The sequence below is a fragment of the Sus scrofa genome, chromosome 15 (genome assembly GCF_054392235.1).
Source record: "Sus scrofa isolate SSC_HxYL_T2T_F1_AM1 chromosome 15, Sscrofa_HxYL_maternal_Yorkshire_Landrace_v2.0, whole genome shotgun sequence".
In the NCBI taxonomy this organism is placed as follows: Eukaryota; Metazoa; Chordata; class Mammalia; order Artiodactyla; family Suidae; genus Sus; species Sus scrofa.
This window is the reverse complement of record NC_139397.1, coordinates 30406166-30426124: the sequence shown is the minus strand read 5'-3', so window position 1 is coordinate 30426124 and position 19959 is coordinate 30406166. Positions and strand designations below refer to the sequence as shown.

General features: G+C 37.4%; 1 protein-coding gene across 50 annotated transcripts in view; it reads left to right on the top strand.

Annotated features, from left to right (window-relative positions):
- R3HDM1 (R3H domain containing 1) overlaps positions 1-19959 on the top strand; it is a 183054-nt gene that overhangs the window by 69396 nt on the left and 93699 nt on the right. For all 50 annotated transcript variants that reach the window (XM_021075247.2, XM_021075246.2, XM_021075241.2 and 47 more), the window contains exons 2-3: positions 2533-2741; positions 4237-4447. In XM_021075247.2, the coding sequence (XP_020930906.1) occupies positions 4277-4447 (171 nt within the window). In that variant the 5' untranslated portion in view covers positions 2533-2741; positions 4237-4276. The remainder of the gene's footprint in view (positions 1-2532; positions 2742-4236; positions 4448-19959) is intronic.

Here is a 19959-nt window from a genome sequence, read left to right as displayed (position 1 = left end):
TATTACATCATTTGCCTTTTAATCTCTTTGTTATATTTTGTCTTGTAGATATATTAAAGTTTCATTGAAGATTTGTTAATATTTTTCTTTGATAGCTTCCAGATTTTTGTTATGCTTGGGAGGAACTCTTATTACACTCTATAAAATAGTTCCTATATTTCCTTTACCTTAATCGTTTTACTTCTTTAGGTTATAATCTTTAATTTTCCCTTTAATTCCCTTTTGCTTATGGTGCTGAGTGGGTGCCAGCCTATCATGCATAGGATTCTGAAGATTTTATTTTATATACATACATATATAACATTACATGTATATTATATATATACATACATGTGGAATTTCTCTTTTGTTACATGCAGAAATTGTATGTAATCAAATCTCTGATATGTCCCTAATAAATAACATGTTACCAGTGGAAAAATGTTCTTTTCAGAGTTGAGTATAAATTTTGGGCACATCTATCTATCTCTTTTGAGTTGAAACAGATGATGAGAAGCTCAGTTTTTAAATATCAGTAATATCAGGTACTTAATAAGTGCCAATATTTTATTTTTTTCTCTTGTCTCTCTGTTTAGAAACTTATCAAATTCATTTAAGATCCTTAATTTCACCTACTGTATAACTATTTATTACATTAGGGTGATGCATTTAATTGACTCCTTCATGTTGTGGCAGAGATATAAAGTGCCATTTCAGTCTGTGGCTTCCTGTACTTGACACCTACCTGTCCACACAGCCTTGGAAGTATAGCCTTTGTGCCAGGATTAAAAGGATTTTTGTTTTAGTGAGTACCTGAAAGCTAGAATGTCTTTTACTTGACGATTTGGAGGAAAACATTTATATTTAAAACAGATGCATTAATATTTCTGAGAATGCAAAGTTTATGCATATTTTTTATATTAAATGAGAATGCTCTAATATTAGAGAGCCCCTTAGGTTATGGACTCACATGAACACCCACATCCCCAAGCATAACACACATCCACAGAAACCCTAGTGGATCTCCTCTGGTGAGCTTTTTAGAGTATACGCATAGGAAAACTTGAGCTATGCAAAGCCACTGTGCACCCAAATAGGCCTCCTATCAATGTCCTATCCTGTAGGGCGCAGCCAGGGCACAACAGACTGAGCTTCAGCCAACTGCTGGCCTAGGGTTATTATGCCATGAAAGAAAGCTAACGTTTTTGGAGTGCCCACCACAGGTTGGAAAAGTGTGGCTCAGAGAGATTAAGTAATTTACCAAGGTTGTAACTGACAGAGCTGGGATTTAAACTAAGGTCTAATGCTAGTGCCCTTGATCTTTCTATTATACCATTGCCTCCTTCCCAGGCAGTAACTGGCCATTTGGTTCAGCAGCATTCATTAATTGTCTAGTGATGTATCTTATTTTAGCAGGTATGGGTCATACATTAATTAGTTGTGTGACTTTAGACAAGTAATTTTACTCTGGGCGCTAATAACGTGCATGGTAAATTGTATGATTGGACTAGGTGTTCTCCGAGGTTCCTTGGGGTTCCTAGGACCTTGAGGTCCTGAGAGGATCTTCTGATCCTCATGTTCACTTCACGTTGTGTTTCTTCCTCATTACCACTTGTAGGTGTTACCTTAGCCATTGCCTTACTCATTTCTTAAGTGGGTTACAGCCTGCTTTTTGAGAGATTCAAGTTTAAAGGATTCATAAGTAAATCACAGTCACAGCAAAAATGCATGAAAGAATTTGGCTGCTTAGTGAGTGCTGCCATCTTGTGTCTGTCATTTTATGAGAAAAATTTTTTATATCTCTTGGTATTTGTTATGCTCAATTGTTTCACCTTAAAACTGTGCTGTTCTGTTTATTGACAACAAAACTGTCAGGAAGATGGAAGAGCTATATGGGATTTTTTAGAGTTGCTTTTTGCTGTGCTATGTAGTCACTGCACCAAAAAAAAATTTAAACTGACTTTAAAAACAGATGACACTGAGAGAATTTTGACATTAATCTTTCAGATGTCTTTAAAAATAGTCATTCTAACCTTTGTAGACATTTGCTTTCACGAAGCAATGTGTGTTTCTTTGAAAATGCTAAATGGCTTATTATAGCTCTTGTTCTTTTGTACTTTTAAAAACCTAGGGTGTGGTTATTTTTCAAAATTACAGTCTTAAGTTCATCGAGTTGTAGCTCTGGAAGAAAACTCTAAAAATGTTAGTTCTTGGAGTCTACTGTTCCTGGTTCTGATCTTGGGAAATCCTTTTAAAATGAAGATAATATCTTCCTTACCACACTGACCACATATTCAGTTCTTTTTGTATATTAGTTCCCTTGCTTTCTTCTTTCTTCTGCTTTTACTGCTAAACTCTCTAGGTGGCCTCATGACTTACTCGGGCTCACAAAACCAATGCATGTGAGAATTAGTTGTAACTAAGTGTTCTGGCTCTTGTGTGGGAGAAGAAAATAAAATCTCCAATAATAATATTTTTAATTTCCACTTATAGTGTAGTGTTTCATTTCCCTTGGCTATTTTGTTAAAATGTTTTCTTTTGTTTTAATTTTAGGCCACTGAAAGGTATGATATATTTGATCCAAAACAGTCCATTTCAGTCCAGGAATCTACAGTGGTGACAAGGACATGGGACTCCTCCTGCCAGATTCCATATGGTTCAAGACAATTGACATCCTGGCTGACAACTGTGAAAAAGAACCTTGGATTATTTTATTTTATTTTTGTGGGACACCACAATCTCAAATCCATAGGACACATCAGGTAACCTCTTTTGTCACTTAAGGAAAATATATGCTTTATTCTTTCAAAATATAAAATATAAAAAGGAAGGAGCAAAAGTACTTTAAATAATCCCTTCCCCTTAGTAACCTTACTGTTTTGCAAATGAACCACTTAAGTTTGGTGTGGATATAATTAAGAATTTTTTTTTTAAAGCTTTCTGGATATATTTATGGATTCCTAAAATTTATTTAGATATCCATCAATTCATCTCAGTTTTTGGATTTTTTTTTTTTTTTTTTTTTTTTGGTCTTTTTGCCTTTTCTAGGGCCGCTCCCGCAGCATATGAAGGTTCCCAGGCTAGGGGTCTAATCAGAGCTGTAGCCACTGGCCTATGCCAGAGCCACAGCAACGCCAGAGCTGAGCCTCGTCTGCGACCTACACCACGGCTCACGGCAATGTTGGATCATTAACCCATTGAGCAAGGCCAGGAATCAAACCTGCAACCTCATGGTTCCTAGTCTGATTTGTTAACCACTACGTCATGATGGAAACTCCTGGATGCATTTTTAAATAATTTGTTTTTGTTCTCACCACACACAAAACAATTTATGAGATGATAGATTGTGTCAATTATTTCGCAGTGTACACATGTATCTAATCACCACATTGTACACCTTAGGCTAACCCATTGTTATAAATCAATTATATATTATAAAATGACACCTTTATTGGATACTTGATACCCAACATAAAGTCCCCATTGTTGGGTTCAGCTCACTAAACATAAGCAATATTTTGGCATCTGTTCTGGAGTCCATGTACTAGAGCATCTGGTAATATGTGTTGTTTGGCCTTGAGTCACAAAAGTCAGGAGAGTTTTCAATGCTTGGTTCATAATGCTGAACAATTGCTAGTGCAGATTTATAACTATGTTTTTTTATTACTCAATGAATTTATTACATTTATAGTTGTACAATGATCATCACAATCCAGTTTTATAAGATTTCCATTCCACACCCCCAGCGCATCCCCCCACCCCCATAACTGTTTTGTGTAGAATGTTACTGTCTATTTTTTAAGTCATTTCCTTTTGGAATTGCAGATTAAGAAATAAGAAATTTTAGGAATCTGGGTGAAAGCTGTGACAGGAAAATATTTTTTTCGCAGGGTAATACTCATAATATTCGATCAGAGAAAAAGATTTCCAATGTCGCTTAAATATACATTTTAAAATAATTCTCAAATATTACCTTTCATCTAATAGGACTCTTTCCTTAAGATTTCTTAAGAACTTTCGCAAGAGGTGTGTGTATCAGAATCACCTTGAACCCATATTATAGCCCTTATCTCATTGTTTTTTTAATTTCAAATGTCAATCGCTAAATCATACGCTCCTTGGAAGAAGAATTTTGCTTCTGTCCATGAATATTTGACATTATCCCTGGAAATAGAAGGTACTTAGTTAATGTTGTGCACTAACTGAATGTAAGAAATGTTTGAAGCTGAATTAAATTTTTTTTCCTCACTTGCCAAGGCTTCAAGTTCCCTGTAGAATTCTAAAATAACCTTTGCTAATGAGGATGTCTGATACTGTTACTGTAAAAAATGAAACTGAAACAATGAAGGATTTGGAGGCAGAAGTGAAAGATACAACCAGAGTTGAAAATCTTATAAAATCAGAAAACTATGGGAAGATTTTGGCAGAGAAGAATGAACGTTGTATTGACAACAATACTGATTTGCAGGTAAACAAGATTTTTTCTCTGGTTACAAATATTAAATATTCAACATATAATTATACTTTTCATATGAATCTCAGAATTCTAAAAGGGTAAGTTGACCCTTTGGGACATGCCTCCCAGCTGTTTTTTGTGGTCATCTGGATTAGCTTGTTGAGTCTAGCTCTTTGCTTTACTTCTATCATGTAATATAACTTTTTTTAATGTAGCCAGTATGTTTTTTATTGGCTTTATTCTTTTTCCACTTTGTACCTACTCGTCAGTGTTGTGAAAGTTCAGAATAATCTAAGATTTGAGGAGAGAAGAATACAGAAATCGAAACTGCAGAAGTTCTCTTGGCAAAACAGCCCTGAGAAAGCAATCAGTCAGGTGTGACTGAAAAAAGGGATTGGTGGGGGAAGAGTCACTTGAGCCTTTTGTTGTTATATGTGTATGATGGTTTAGTACTAACCTCTGAGAAGGCTTTTAGTTCTAGGCACAGATGGAAATTGATGAGTTGGTTAACAGATTTAAGAAAGGTAAAAATTGTTTCAAGTAGTACTTGGAATATTCACTTCTAAGTGTTCTTGTAATTGATTGCTATACAACAGATACTTGCAAAAACAAAGGGCTAACAACTCTAAAACAGCATTTTTTGTTTTAATATTTCATAATCTGTGATTCTGAAAGAGGAACAGGGGCTTGGCTGAGTGAATGTTCCCTCACACAAGGCGTCAAAAGAGATCCCTAGCTGGTATTTAAATGGCAGGTGGGCTGACCTGGAAGATCCGCAACTGTTGTGCTCACATACTGGCTCCTTGGTGAGAATGGCTAGAGTGTAGGCTCAGCTGGAACTGGGAGTACCTCCATGTGTGGTCCCTTTAGCACAGTAGGCCCAGGTAGTCAGACTTACCATGCACAACTCAGGGATTCCAGAAAGGACGTTCCAAGAGCCAAGCAGAGCTGCAAGGTTTCTTTTGATCTAGCCTCAGTATTGCCAGAATATCATTTTCCACTGTTGTTTTTTGGTTAACACATGTCAATTAAGCCAGCCCAGATTCAAAGGAGGGGGCATTAGACCCTGCGTCTCATTAGGAAAGATCTTTAATCTACCATAAAACGTCTTATAATGCTGGCTTTATCATTTCTGTTTTAGTTTAGCCCTATGAAGAAAGAATTCTATTTTTGGAGAAAATATTCTTTCCTTATACATCCTAAATAGTTTTTTTTTTTTTTTTAAGAATAAGTAAAGAAATTTCTTTTAAAGGTTATCTTAGGAGTTCCCGTCGTGGCTTAGTGGTTAGCAAACCCAGCTAGCATCCATGAGGACATGGGTTTGATCCCTGGTCTTACTCAGTGGGTTAAGGATCCGGTGTTGCAGTGAGCTATGGTGTAGGCTGCAGGCGCGGCTCAGATCCTATGTTGCTGTGGCTGTGATGTAGGCTGACAGCTGCAGTTCTCATTGCACCCTTACCCTGGGAACCTCCATATGCCACAGGTGTGGCCCTAAAAAGACAAAAAGACCAAAAAAAAAAAAAAAAGATCTCAGTCAATCAAAAACTTTATTCTTCACTATGTGCCAGAAATGTGGTACAAAGTGATAGTAGTTCATACAGCAATAGAAAAGCATTTAGGCCCAACTGATTAATAAGTATAGTCAGGTGGTAATTATCTAAGAAATTTAGAGGAATAGCATAATTTTTCTAGTCATTTTTAGTAACAGCACTTTTTAAAACAAAGGATTGTCGTGGAGTTCCCTGGTGGCACAGAGGGTTAAGGATTCGATGCTGTCACTGCTGTGGCTTAGACTGCAGCTGTGGCATGGGTTTATTTCCTGGTCCAGGAAATTGTGTATGCCACCAGCATGACCATAAAAAATAAAATAAAATAAAAATTGCCATGCCTGCAATCAGTACACTCAATGATAGTAGCAAACCAGTGCCCTCATTGGGTCAGAGAAAATGCTTAAATTCTATTGCGTTGTGATTAAAATAGTAAAAGATTTCCTTCTAGTCTCTTTTCTACACCTGATATTCACTCTTCCAAGTTGTGTTTATCAACAACTGATTAATTTTTATTATGGCATACCTGGAAGTTATCGCAGGATCATTTCCAGACCACTGCATTAAAGCGAATATCATGATAAAGCAAGTTATGCAAATTTTTTGGTTTCTCAGCACATGTAAAGTTATGTTTACACTGTACTATAGTCTATTAAGTGTAAAGTAGCTTTATGCCCAAAAATACAGTGTGCATACATTGATTTTAAAAATAACTTCATTGCTGAAAATGCTAAACATATCTAAGCCTTCAGTGAGCCATAATCTTTTTGCTGGTAGATGGTCTTATCTCAGTGTTGATGGCTGCTGACTGATTCAGATAATGGTTGCCAAAGTTTGGGGTGGCTGGAACAATTTCTTTAAATAAGACAACAGTGAGGTTTGATACATTGATGGACTCTTCCTTTCACAAAGTTTCTCTATAGCACATAATACTGTTTGATAGCATTTTACCCATAGTAGAACCTCTTTGAAAATTGGAGTCAGTCTTCTTAAAATCTGCCACTGCTTTATCAACTAAGCTTATGTCATATCCTAAATCCTTTATTGTCATTTCAACAATCTTCACATCATTTTCACTAGGAGTAGATTCCACCTCAAGAAACTGCTTGCTTTGCTTCATCCATAAGAAGCATTCCCCATCCAGTAAAGTTTCATTTTAGAATCACAGCAATTCAGTCACATCTTTAAGCTACACATCATAGTTAAGTTCTTTTGCTATTTCCACCATATCTGTAGTTACTTCCTACAATGAAGTCTGAATGCCTCAACGTCATTCATAAGGGTTGAAATCAAACTTCTTCTAAATTCCTGTTGATTAATTATGTTTTGAACTCTTCCCATGAATTACAGTGTTCTGCTATTGCTGGTTTTTTTTTTTTTTTTTTTTTTTTTTTTTGTCTTTTTGCTATTTCTTGGGCCACTCCCGCGGCATATGGAGGTTCCCAGGCTAGGGGTCGAATTGGAGCTGTAGTCGCCGCCTACGCCAAAGCCACAGCAACGCGGGATCCGAGCCGCATCTGCAACCTACACCGTAGCTCATGGCAACGCCAGATCATTAACCCACTGAGCAAGGGCAGGAACCGAACCCGCAACCTCATGGTTCCTAGTCGGATTCGTTAACCACTGCGCCACGACGGGAACTCCTATTGCTGTTTTTTAAATTGTTTATTTACAATGTTGTGTTAATTCCTGTTGTACAGAAAAGTGATTTAGTTGTACATATATATATATATATATATATATACACACTCTCTAAAATACTCTTTTCCATTATGGTTTATCATTGGACATTGACTATTAGTTCTCTGTACTATATAGTAGTACCTTGTTGTTTTTCCCCTCCGTATATAATAGCTTACATTTGCTAACCCCAACCTCCCACTCTATTCTTCTCCCAGCCCTCTTACCCTTTCGTTGAACAAGTCTGTTCTCTTTGTCCATGAGTCAGTTTCTGTTTTGTACATGGGTTCATATGTGTTATATTTTAGATTCCACATATAAGTGATACCATATAGTACTTGTCTTTCTGACTACTCTTAGTATGAGAATATCTATTGTGCTCATGTTGGTGCAGATGACATTATTTTGTTCCTTTTATGGCTGAGTAGTATTCCATTGTACATATGCACCACATCTTAACCCATTCTATGGACATCTAGGTTGTTTCTATGTCTTAGCTGTTGTGAATTAGTGCTGATACTGTGAATAGTGCATGTATCCTTCTGAATTATAGTTTTGTCTGGATATATTCCCAGGATTGGGATTGCTGGATCGTATGGTAACTGTATCCTTAGTTTTCTTAAGAACTTCCATACTATTTTCCATAGTGGCTGTACCAACTTAGTATCCTAACAGCAGTGTAGGAGGGCTCCCTTTCTCCACACCCTCTCCAGTATTTGTTACAAGGAGACTTTTGAATGATGGCCCTTCTGACCAATGTGAGGTGTTTAAACTTTGTGTTTCTCTAATAATTAGCAGTGTTGGGCATCTTTTCATGTGTCTATTGGCCATTCGTATTTCGTTCTTTCTTTCTTTCTTTTTGTTTTTTTGTTTTGTTTTGTTTTTTTAGGGCCATACCCACAGCATATGGAAGTTCCTAGGCTAAGGGTCAAATCGGAGCTGCTGACCTACGCCACAGCCACAACAACGTGAGATCTGAGCCAGGTCTGTGACCTACACCACAGCTCATGGCAACACCGGATCCTTAACCCACTGAAAGAGGCTAGGGATCGAACTTGCAACCTCATGGTTCCTAGTCGGATTTTTCTTTCTGCTGCGCCATGATGGGAACTCTGATTTGTATTTCTTTGAGAAATGTCTATTTAGATCTTCTGCCCATTTTTCAGTTGGGTTTTTTGTTCTTTTGTTATTGAGGTGTATGAGCTATTTTTGTATATTTTGGAAATTAAGCTCTGGTTGGTTACATCATTTGCAGATATTTTCTCCCATTCTGTAGGTTGTCTTTTAGTGTTTTTTCTTTCTATGGTTTCTTTGCCATATTATAAAAGCTTGTAAGTTTGATTACGTCCCAATGATTACGTCCCAATGTTCTTTTTTTGGATTTATTTACTTTAAAATTTTTAATGATTTTTATTTTTTCCATTATGGTTGGTTAACAGTGTTCTCTCAATTTCTACTGTATAGCAAAGTGACCCAGTCACAATACATTATATACATTCTTTTTCTCACATTATCCTCCATTATGTTCCATCATAATTGACTATATATGGTTCCCTGTGCTATACAGCAGGATCTCATTGCTTATCCATTCCAAAGGCAATAGTTTGCATCTATTAACTCCAGACTCCCAGTCCATCCCACTCCCTCCCCCTCCCTCTTGGTAACCACAAGTCTGTTCTCAAAGTCCATGAGTTTCTTTTCTGTGGAAAGTTTCATTTGTGCCATATATTAGATTCCAGATATAAAGGATATCATGGCATTTGTCTTTCTCTTTCTGACTTACTTCACTTAGTATGAGAGTCTCTAGTTCCATCCATGTTGCTGCAAATGGCATGATTTTGTTATTTTTTATGGCTGAGTAGTATTTTATTGTGTATATATACCACATCTTCTTAATCCATTCATCTCTCGATGGACATTTGGGTTGTTTCCATATCTTGGCTATTGTGAATAGTGCTGCAGTGAACATACAGGTTCATGTATCTTTTTCCAGGAAAGTTTTGTCTGGATATATGCCCAAGAGCGGGATTGCTGGCTCATATGGTAGTTCTATATATAGTTTTCTGAGGTACCTCCATACTGTTTTCCATAGTGGTTGTACCAATTTACATTTCCACTAGCAGTGTAGGAGGTACCCTTTTCTCCACACCCTCTCCAGCTTTTGTTATTTGTGGACTTGTTAATTATGGCCATTCTGACAGGTGTGGGTGGTACCTCATAGTAGTTTTGATTTGCAGTTCTCTAATGATTAGTGACGTTGAGCATCTGTTCATGTGCCTGTTGGCTGTCTGTGTATCTTTGGAGAAATGTCTATTCAGCTCTTTTGCCCATTTTTCCATTGGGTTGTAGGCTTTTTTGCTGTTGAGCTGTTTAAGTTGTTAGTGTATTTTAGAGATTAAGCCCTTGTCAGTTGCATCGTTTGAATCTATTTTATCCTGTTCCATAGGTTGTCTTTGTTTGTTTGTTTTTTATGGTTTCCTTCACTGTGCAAAAGCTTGTCAGTTTGATTAGGTCCCATTGGTTTGTTTTTGCTTTTATTTCTGTTGTCTTGGGAGTCTGGCCTAAGAAAGCATTTGGAAGCTCGATGTCAGAAAATGTTTTGCCTATGTTCTCTCGCAGGAGTTTGATGGTGTCTTGTCTTATGTTTAAGTCTTTAAGCCATTTAAGTTTATTTTTGTGCATGGTGTGAGGGTGTGATTCAGTTTCATTGATTTACATGCGACCATCCAGTTTTCCCAGCACCGCTTGCTGAAAAGACTTTTTTCCCCATTTTATATTCTTGCCTCCTTTGTTGAAGATTAATTGACTGTAGGTGTCTGGGTTTATTTCTGGGTTCTCTATTCTTTTCTATTGGTCAGTCTGTCTCTTTTGGTATCAGTACCACACTGTCTGGATTACCATAGCTTTGTAATATTGCCTGAAGTCTGGGAGCTTTATGCCTCCTGCTTGATTGTATCCTGCTACTTTGCTGAACTCTTGTCTTTGACCTACACCACAGCTCATGGCAACGCCAGATCCTTAACCCACTGAGCAAGGCCAAGGTTCAAACCCACAGCCTCATCTTTCCTAGGCAGATTCGTTAGCCACTGAGCCACAACGGGAACTCCATGTTTTGCTGAACTCTTTGATTAGTTTGAGTAATTTTTGTGTGGAGTCCTAAGGGTTTTCTGTGTATGGTATCGTGTCATCTGCATACAGTGACACTTTTACCTCTTCTCTTCCAATTTGGATGCCTTTTATTTCTTTTACTACTCTGATTGCTGTGGCTAGGATTTGCACTACTATATTAAATGAAAGTGGTGAGAGTGGGCATCCTTGTCCGGTTCCAGATTTTAGTGGGAACGCTTTCAGCTTTTCTCCATTGAGAATTATATTGGTTGTGGGTTTGTCATAAATGGCTTTTGATATCTTAAGGTGTGTTCCCTCTATACCCATTTTGGTATAGTTTTTATCATGAATGAATGTTGGACTCTGTCAAATGCTTTTTCACATCTGTTGAGATGATCATGTGGTTTTTTACTTTTCTTTTGTTAATGTGGTGTATGATGTTGATTGACCTGCGTATGTTGAACCATCCTTATGAATCTGGGATGAATCCCACGTGGTCATAGTGTATGATCTTTTTTATAGGTTGTTGGGTTCAGTTGGCTAAAATATGGTTGAGAATTTTTGTGCTATGTTCATTAAAGATACTGGCCAATAATTTTCTTTCTTCGTAAGTATCTTTGTCTGGTTTTAGTATTAGGGTAATGGTGACTTCATAGAATGTCTTTAGGAGTGTTCCTTCTTTTTCAACCTCTTGGAAAAGCTTAAAAAGAATGGGTATAAGTTGGTAGAGTTATCCTGTGAAGCCAAATGGTCCTGGACTTTTGTTTGTAGGGAGTGTTTTCATTACATACTCATTTCTAGTGATCGGTCTATTCATTGATCTCTTACGTACTCATTTCTAGTGATTGGTCTATTCATTGATCTCTTTCTTAATTCAGTTTTGGCAGGCTGGAAGTCTCTATAAAGTTGTCCATTTTCTTCTAGGTTGTCAAATTTGTTGGCAAATAATTGTTCGTAGTATTCTGTCATGGTTTTTTGTATTTCAGCAGTATCTGTTGAGATTTCTCCTTTTTCATTTCTTATTTTGTTTATTTGGGTTTTTTCTCTCCTCTTCTTGGTATTCACCAGTGTGAATACCAAGATAATGGCATCCAGAATGGCAGATCTTTCTAGAGGCTTTCAATTTACTTTGCTCAGATCCGTGAGAGGAATCACTATCTAAAATACCTATAGCCTTAAAAAATGTATTTCTTAAGTAATAATACTTAAAATTTGACATTCTTCTTTAATTCATAGGCTGCAGATTGGATGTTGTGTTAGCAGGCATGAAAACAGCATAAATCTTGTGTATCTCCGTCAGAGCTCTTGGGTGACCAAGTGCACTGTCAGTGAGCAGTAGTATTTTAGTATTTTGAAAGTAATCTTTTCTGAGCAGTAGGTCTCAACAGTAGGTTTAAAATATTCATTTAACCATGTTGTAAAGAGATGTGCTGTCTCCCAGGCTTTGTTCCATTTATAGGGCACAGGCAAAGGAGGTTTAGTATAATTCTTTTTTTTTTTCTTTTATTCTTTTTGTGATTGCACCTGCTGCATATGGAAGTTTCTAGGAAGCTAGGGGTCGAATCAGAACTGCAGCTGCCAGCCTACACCACAGCCACAACCATGCTAGATCCGAGTTGTGACTGAAACCTACACCACAGCTCATGGCAACACCAGATCCTTCACCCACTGAATGAGGCCAGGGATGGAACCTGCATCCTCATGGATACTAGTAAGATTACCACTGAGCCACAATGAGATCTCCTAGTATAATTCTTAAGAGTCCAGATTTTTAGAATGGTAAATTAGCAATGTCTTCAACTTAAAGTCGCCACCCAGGAGTTACCATTGTGGCTTCGAAGATTAAGAACCTGACGTAGTGTCCGTAAGAATTCGTGTTCAATCTGTGGCCTCACTCAGTGGGTTAAGTATCTGGTGTTGCCATAAGCTGTGGTGTAGGTCTTAGACATGGCTCAGATCCTGTGTGGCTGTGGCTATGGCATAGGGCAACAGCTGCAGCTCTGCTTCTTCCCCAGCCCAAGAACTTCTGTAGGTTACAAGAGGATTAGATTGTCCTTTGAAGCTCTTAAACAAGGCACTAACTTCTCCTCTCTAGCTATGAAAATCCTAGATGTCACCTTCCAATAAAATGCTGTTTTGTCTACATTGAAAATCTGCTGTTTAGTGTAGCTACCTTCATTAACTATCTTAGCTAGATTTTTTAGATAACATGTTGCATCTCCTACATGAGCATTTGATGCTTCATCTTGCACTTCTATGTTATGGAAATGGCTTCTTTGCTTAAACCTTGTGAACCTTTCTATAACATTTGTGTGTTCTCTGAAGTAGCACTTATAATTTCCTTCAAGGACTTCTCCTTTGTAGTCACAATAGCTAATTGTCGCAAAAGACTTAGCTTTCAGCCTGTCATGGCTTTCTATATACCTTTCTCTCAAAGCTTAATCATTTCTAGCTTTCGTTTTGAACTGAGAGGTATACAACTCTTCATTTCATCTGAATACTTAGATGCCATTGTAGGTTATTAGTTGGCCTGATTTCAGTACTGTTGTGTCTCAGGGAATAGGGAGGTCCAAGAAGAAGAGAAATAGGGGAATGACTGGCTGGTTGGCAGAGCAATCAGAACACACACAATATTTTTGGTTAATATGTCTTATATGTGTGTGGTGCAAGGCACCTCAGAACAATTACAATGTTAAAATCAAAGATGACCATAAGAAATAAAATAATAACAAAGGTTGAAATATTGTGAGAATTATCAAAATGTTAGACACAAAATAAGCAAACAGTGTTGGAGAAATGTTGCTAATAGACTTGCTTGAAGCAAGATTGCCAGAAACCTTCAATTTGTAAAAAACACAGTATCTGCACTGTTCAGTGAAATGAGATATGCTTGTGTTGCATTTTTTATCATATCTATTGTGTCACCCTTGGCAGTAAGCATAAAAACGTTTTGACCGCTATTACTGGATCATGGCTCAGTTGTTGATACTACAGGAGAACTTCATGCATTCCCCAAATACTTACTGAAAACCCATTCCATGCCAAGGAAATCTAGTAGTAAAGAAAAATGGGCCTGGTTTCTGGCATCATGTTCTGTATAGCATGGTGACTATAAAGATTGGGAGGAATAGAAAAGCATATGAGAATTTGTTTTATGTTAATACACTGAATGCTATCTATATTCACTGCTTATTATTCAAATGTTTTTTAAGAATTTACTGTATGCGAGTGTATTTACACTCTGCTTGGAGATTTTGAGCCCAAGATGCCTCCAGTGCAAGATGTCTGGCAAGGGGCTTATGGTTGAAATAGCATATACAGAAGAGATTTAAGTAATGGAAATTTGGAATGGAAGTAGATAAAAATAGAAAACAATTTTTTATGTTTTCACCTAATATAAAATAAAGTCAGCTATTTTAACCATGAACAGGGAATAGAGTATCTTGGTAAAAAATAATCTGGTTGATAAAGAGTTAGCACTTAAATGTGGAGTTAGTTATTACGAAATGCCTTTTTTCTAAAATACCACTAGACATTTCATCTTCCTTTAGTATCTATGATACTGCCTGAGGTTTAATTTTAGATAGCAACTATTATTTTTACTCAGATTTAAATGTATGTACCAATTAGTGTAGGTTCCCTATTAGGAATTTTGAATTAACCAGTATATACTCTACTTTCCTCTCTATCATTGTGAAAGTCAGCTACCATGAATATAATTTATTTCTTTTGTCTTGCTTCAGCATAGTAATATTTAAAGTAACTTAGTTAAACCTGTTTTTCTCTACCCTAGAAGTTAATACCTCTGACAGTATATTAATGTTAGTTTCAAACCGAAAGTCTGTTAGTGATGTTTCATATTCTGCACCAATATGTTGACCTTATTCCTACCCTGTCCTATAACATCAAGCAATGTAAATTACGCATTGGGGTCTTCTATGCCCTCTAAATTATAATTTAATTAGCATCTTTCTGGAGTAAAAGTCTGGTAAATGGGGCTGCTAAATTTTTACTATGACACTGAAGTTCTGTTTGAAGTGAAAAGAAAACCAATAGAGAAAATCAATGAAACCAAAAGTTGGTTCTTCAAAATGATCAATAAAATTGATAAGCCTTGGTGGGGGGTGTGGAGGAGTGGGATGGACTGGGAGTTTGGGGTTGATAGATGCCAACTATTACGTTTAGAATAGTAAACAGTGAGGTCCTACTGTAGAGCACTGGGAACTACATCCAGTCTCTTGGGACAGAACATGATGGAATTTAATGACAAAAGGGAGTGTGTGTGTGTGTGTGTGTGTGTGTGTGTGTGTGTGTACATATATCTGACTAGATCGTGTTTCCGTACAGCTCACATTGGCACAACATTGTAAATCAACTATTTTTTTTTCTTTTTTTGCTTTTTTAGGGCCATACCAACGGCATATGGAGGTTCCCAGGGTAGGGGCCAAATTGGAGCTGTGGCTACTGGCCTACACCACAGCCACAGCAGCACAGGATCTGAGCCATGTCTGCAACCTGCACCACAGCTCATGGCAACTCCAGATCCTTAACCCACTGAGCAAGGCCAGGGATCAAACCCACAACCTCATGGTTCCTAGTTGGATTCATTTCTGCTATGTCACAATGGGAACTCCTACTTTAATTTTTAAAAAGTTGGAAGTTCCCATCATGGCTCAGTGGTTAATGAATCCAACTAGGAACCATGAGGGTTTGATCCCTGGCCTTGCTCAGTGGGTTAAGGATCCGGTGTTGCCGTGAGCTGTGGTACAGGTCGCAGGCGAAGCTCGGATCCCGTGTTGCCGTGGCGGTGGTATAGGCCAGCAGCTACAGCTCCAATTAGACCCCTAGCCTGGGAACCTCCATATGCCGCAGCAGCGGCCCAAGAAATGGCAAAAACACACACAAAAAAAAAAAAAAAAAAAAAAAAATTTTGACAAGCCTTTAGCTGAATGGACTCAGAAAAAAAGAAGTTTCAAATTACTAAAATAAAAAATGAAAATAGGGACATTGATATGAATTGTACAAAATAAAAAGAATTAAAGGAGGATGCTGTGAATAGTTGTACACCAAAAAATTGGATAATCTAATGAAATAGATAAATTCCTAGAAGCAGAAAACCTACTGAGATCAAATCACAAAGAAACAGAAAATCTAAATTGATGCATAATAAGGAGATTGAATCAAAAATTTAAAAATCTCTTGAGAAAGAAAAGCCGTGGATCTGATAAATTCTACCCAGTGTTTGAAGAAGAACACCAATGTTTCTCAGTTACCAAAAAATTTAAGAAAAGGGAATACTTCCTAACTCATTTTACTCAGTTACACTAATACCAAAGCCAAACAAAGATGCTATAAGAAAAAAACTACAAATTAATGTCACTTAATGTAATTGATGTAAAAATTTTCAGTGAAATGCTAGAAAACTGAATTCAACAGCATATTAAAAGAATTATGTGCTATGACCAAGTGGGATTTATTCCAGGAATGCATGAGTAGTTCAACATAAGAAAATCAATTAATGCAGTATATCATAGAAATGAGAGGGGGAGAAAATCTGATTATCTCAATTGATACAGAAAAAGCATTTCTTAAAACTCAGTAACATTTTACAATTTTTTTTTTGTTTTTACACTCATAAAACTAGGAATAGAAGGAAACTACATTAAAATAATAAAACCCGTGTATGAAAAACCCACATTCAACTTTATATTCCTATTGTGGCACAGCAGAAACAGATCCGACTAGTATCCAGGAGGATTCGGGTTCAATCCCTAGCCTCGCTCAGTGGGTTATGGATCCAGTGTTGCCGTGAGCTGTGGTGTAGGTTGCAGGCGTGGCTCCAATCCCATGTTTCTGTGTCTGTGGCATAGGCCAGCAGCTACAGCTCCAACTCGACTTCTAGCCTGGGAACTTCCATATGCCGAGGGTGCAGCCCCCAAAAAATCCAAAAAACAGAACTTTATACTCAATAGTGAAACACTGAAATCTTTTCTTCTCAGATTAAGAACAAGGCAAGGATGCCTGCTTTTATTAGTTCTGTGTAGCATGGTACTAGAAATTCTAGCAAGGACAGTTAGACAAGAAAGAAGACAAAACAAAAACAGAAGACATCCAAGCTGGAAAGGAAGAGGTAACATTATCTCTGTTTGATGATGATGTGATCTTATATGTATAAAACCATAAAGATTCCACCAAAAAACATCAACAAAAACCCTATTAGAACTAATAATCCAAGTAAAGGACACAAAGCCAACACAGAAAAGTCAGTTGCATTTATGTACATCAACAATGAATACTCTGAAAAGGAAATTACAAAAGCAGTTCCATTCACAATAACAATTAAAAAATAAAATACTTAAGAATTACCTTATTCAAAGGTGAAAGACTTGAACAGTGAAAACTGCAAACCACTGCTAGAAGAAATTAAAGATGACATGAGTAAATTGAAATACATTTGTATTCACAGATTGGGAGACTTAATACTGTTAAAAAGTCATTACTACCCAAAGTGATCCACAAATTCAGTGCAATCCCTGTCAAAATACAAATGACACTTTTGCATAAATAGAAAAACCTCATCCTTAAATTCACATGGAATCTCAAACCACCCAGAATAGTCAAAACAATCTTGAGAAAGAACAAAACTGGAGGAGACACACTTCATGATTTCAACACTTACCACAAAGCTCCAGTGATCAAACAATATGGTGCTGGCAAAAAGACACAGAGGCCAGTGGAATACAGTAGAGAGGCCCAGAAATAAACCCTTGCATATTTGATCAAATGAATTTTCTTTTTTTTTTTTTTTGGCTGCACTTGAATCACATGGAAGTTCCCAGGGCAGGGGTGGAACCTGCACCATAGCAACAACCCAAGCTACAACAATGACAATGTTGGATCCTTAACACACTGTGCCATGGGGGAACTCTTGATCAAATGATTCTTAACAAAGATGCCAAGACCATGAAGGAAAGGACAGTCTTTTCCTAACACCATATATAAAAATTAACACAAAGTGAATCAAAGATCCGAGAGCTATAAAACTCCTGGAAAAAACATAGGGGGAAAGCTTCATGACACTGGTTATAGCAATTTCTTAGGACACCAAAGAGGCCAGCCATGAGAGCATTCTTAGTCCCCACCCCCACCCCTAAGGCATTCCAGTGCCTAGGGATGCCTGCTATAAACTGCACACACAAGGGGAAAGGAGCCATAAGTGCCAGAGCTTCCAGACCCATTTAAAGTCAATGACTTTCAGGTAGGTAAAGGGTGAGGACTGTGAAACTACAAAACAGAAGAAGGTATGGAGTGATAACTTCAAGATTCTGCATCTCAGCAAGCTCCCAGGTGATGCCAATGTCGGCTGTTGACAGATCTGTGGGCAGTACTTTGAACAGTGAGGATGTAAGATGCCCAGGGGAAAAGCAGCATTACTGATATAGGGAAACAACGATTAAGGTGTGAAAACTACTCTAATCCAGTGATTAGTGAAGCTGGACTCCCTGACCCTGAAGAAATACTCAGAGAGATGCCCTTTGATGCATTTCTTCCAAAAAAGATTCAGAATTGGCAAGAAAAGCTCAGGATTGTGACCAACCATTTTAAAATTAGATTCATAGAGCTCAAAGTTGACCTGAGCAAGCCTTCTATTTTCCAGAGACCTACTCTGAATTGCCAATGTTACCTGAAGAGCCAGTGGCACAGGTGGGACTCAACCCTAGCCTTTTTCTGAAGCACATGCTGCCTCAATCATGACCATTCCCAACTTAATTTGGGCCTAACTACCCTAAAAGCAGCATCTGTATTTCAGTGCATTTTACAATAAACCCAAACTCTTTGTTGAGTCTTACAGATGATAAAGCATTTGCTGAAATGAGGACACTCCAAGGGGCAGTCCTATCTGGAAATGTGACTTGCTTTTTAATTTGTGAGACTTGGCTAATGACAGTTGATCTCAGGATGGATAGGTTTGAAAGGATGAAATAAAATGCAACATATATGCATGCAAACCACCTTTTGGCTCAGTAACATACTCAGTGTCTTTATCAAGTTGGTGAGTGGAGAGTAGGAACACATGAATCTTTCTTTATTGTGATTCATACCACAGAAGCTTTCCTTAGCTGAAAGCTTCCAGAAAGGTTTATTCCAGGATGGCCAGTTGAGATTTATTAAGCCGTATATTAGCTGTGAGTTTTCTAGAAATGTCAGTGATTTCAAGACCATCTTACAGTGTGCCCTGAGCTGCCCAACCATCTTTACTCATATGCTATACTATGAAAGGTGGCAGATGGCCCTACCCAGGTTAGGATCATGGTCTTTCAAAGTGAAACTGATCATGTACAAATAAACACATGTACAGCCAGATGTACCAGAAGACACTGGGCACAGTAATGTGCAAGTGACACAGTTAGAGGTTACCAAAGGCTTCTGACCATTGTGAGCCAGTAGGAGAGATTTTTTTTTTTTTTTTTTTTTTAATGAATGAAGCTATTCAAACCTTGTCCTTCAAAAAAATAAATAAAAACAAACAAAAACCTTATCCTTCAGAATAATGACTGACCTGCATGCAGCACTGTATCAGGGTAATGTATTTATTTGGTCATTGCCTTAACTCCATTTTCTTCCCCTCTATATGCAATCAATGTAAAGCCGAATCACAATAATATGTTAATAACTCAGTGTTTATAAGGCATAATTTTCATTACTCTAATCAGAACACCAAATTCAGTAAAAAACAAAACCTCTTGAAAAGAAGGGGGAAGAAAAAACAGGACAAAGGCTTTACCACATTGGATTTGGCAGTGATTTCTTGGATATGACACCAAAGGCACAGGTAACAAAAGAAAAAAGACAGATTGGACTTTAGTGAGAATTTTAAATTTTCATACAGCAAAAAATTATCAACAGAATAAAAAGGCAAACCCATAGCCTAGGAGAAAATATTTGCAAATCATATATCTGCTAAGAGATTAATAACCAGAATATATAGAGAACTCCTAAAACACAGCAACAACAACAATAACAAAACCCCAAACAACCCAGCTCACAAATGGGCAAAGGACTTGAATAGACACTTTTCCAAAGAAATGCAAATGGCCAGTAAGTACATGGAAAGATACTTAACATCACTAATCACTGGAAAAGCAAGCAAAATTACAGTGAGATGCTGCCTGTAGGATGGCTACTATC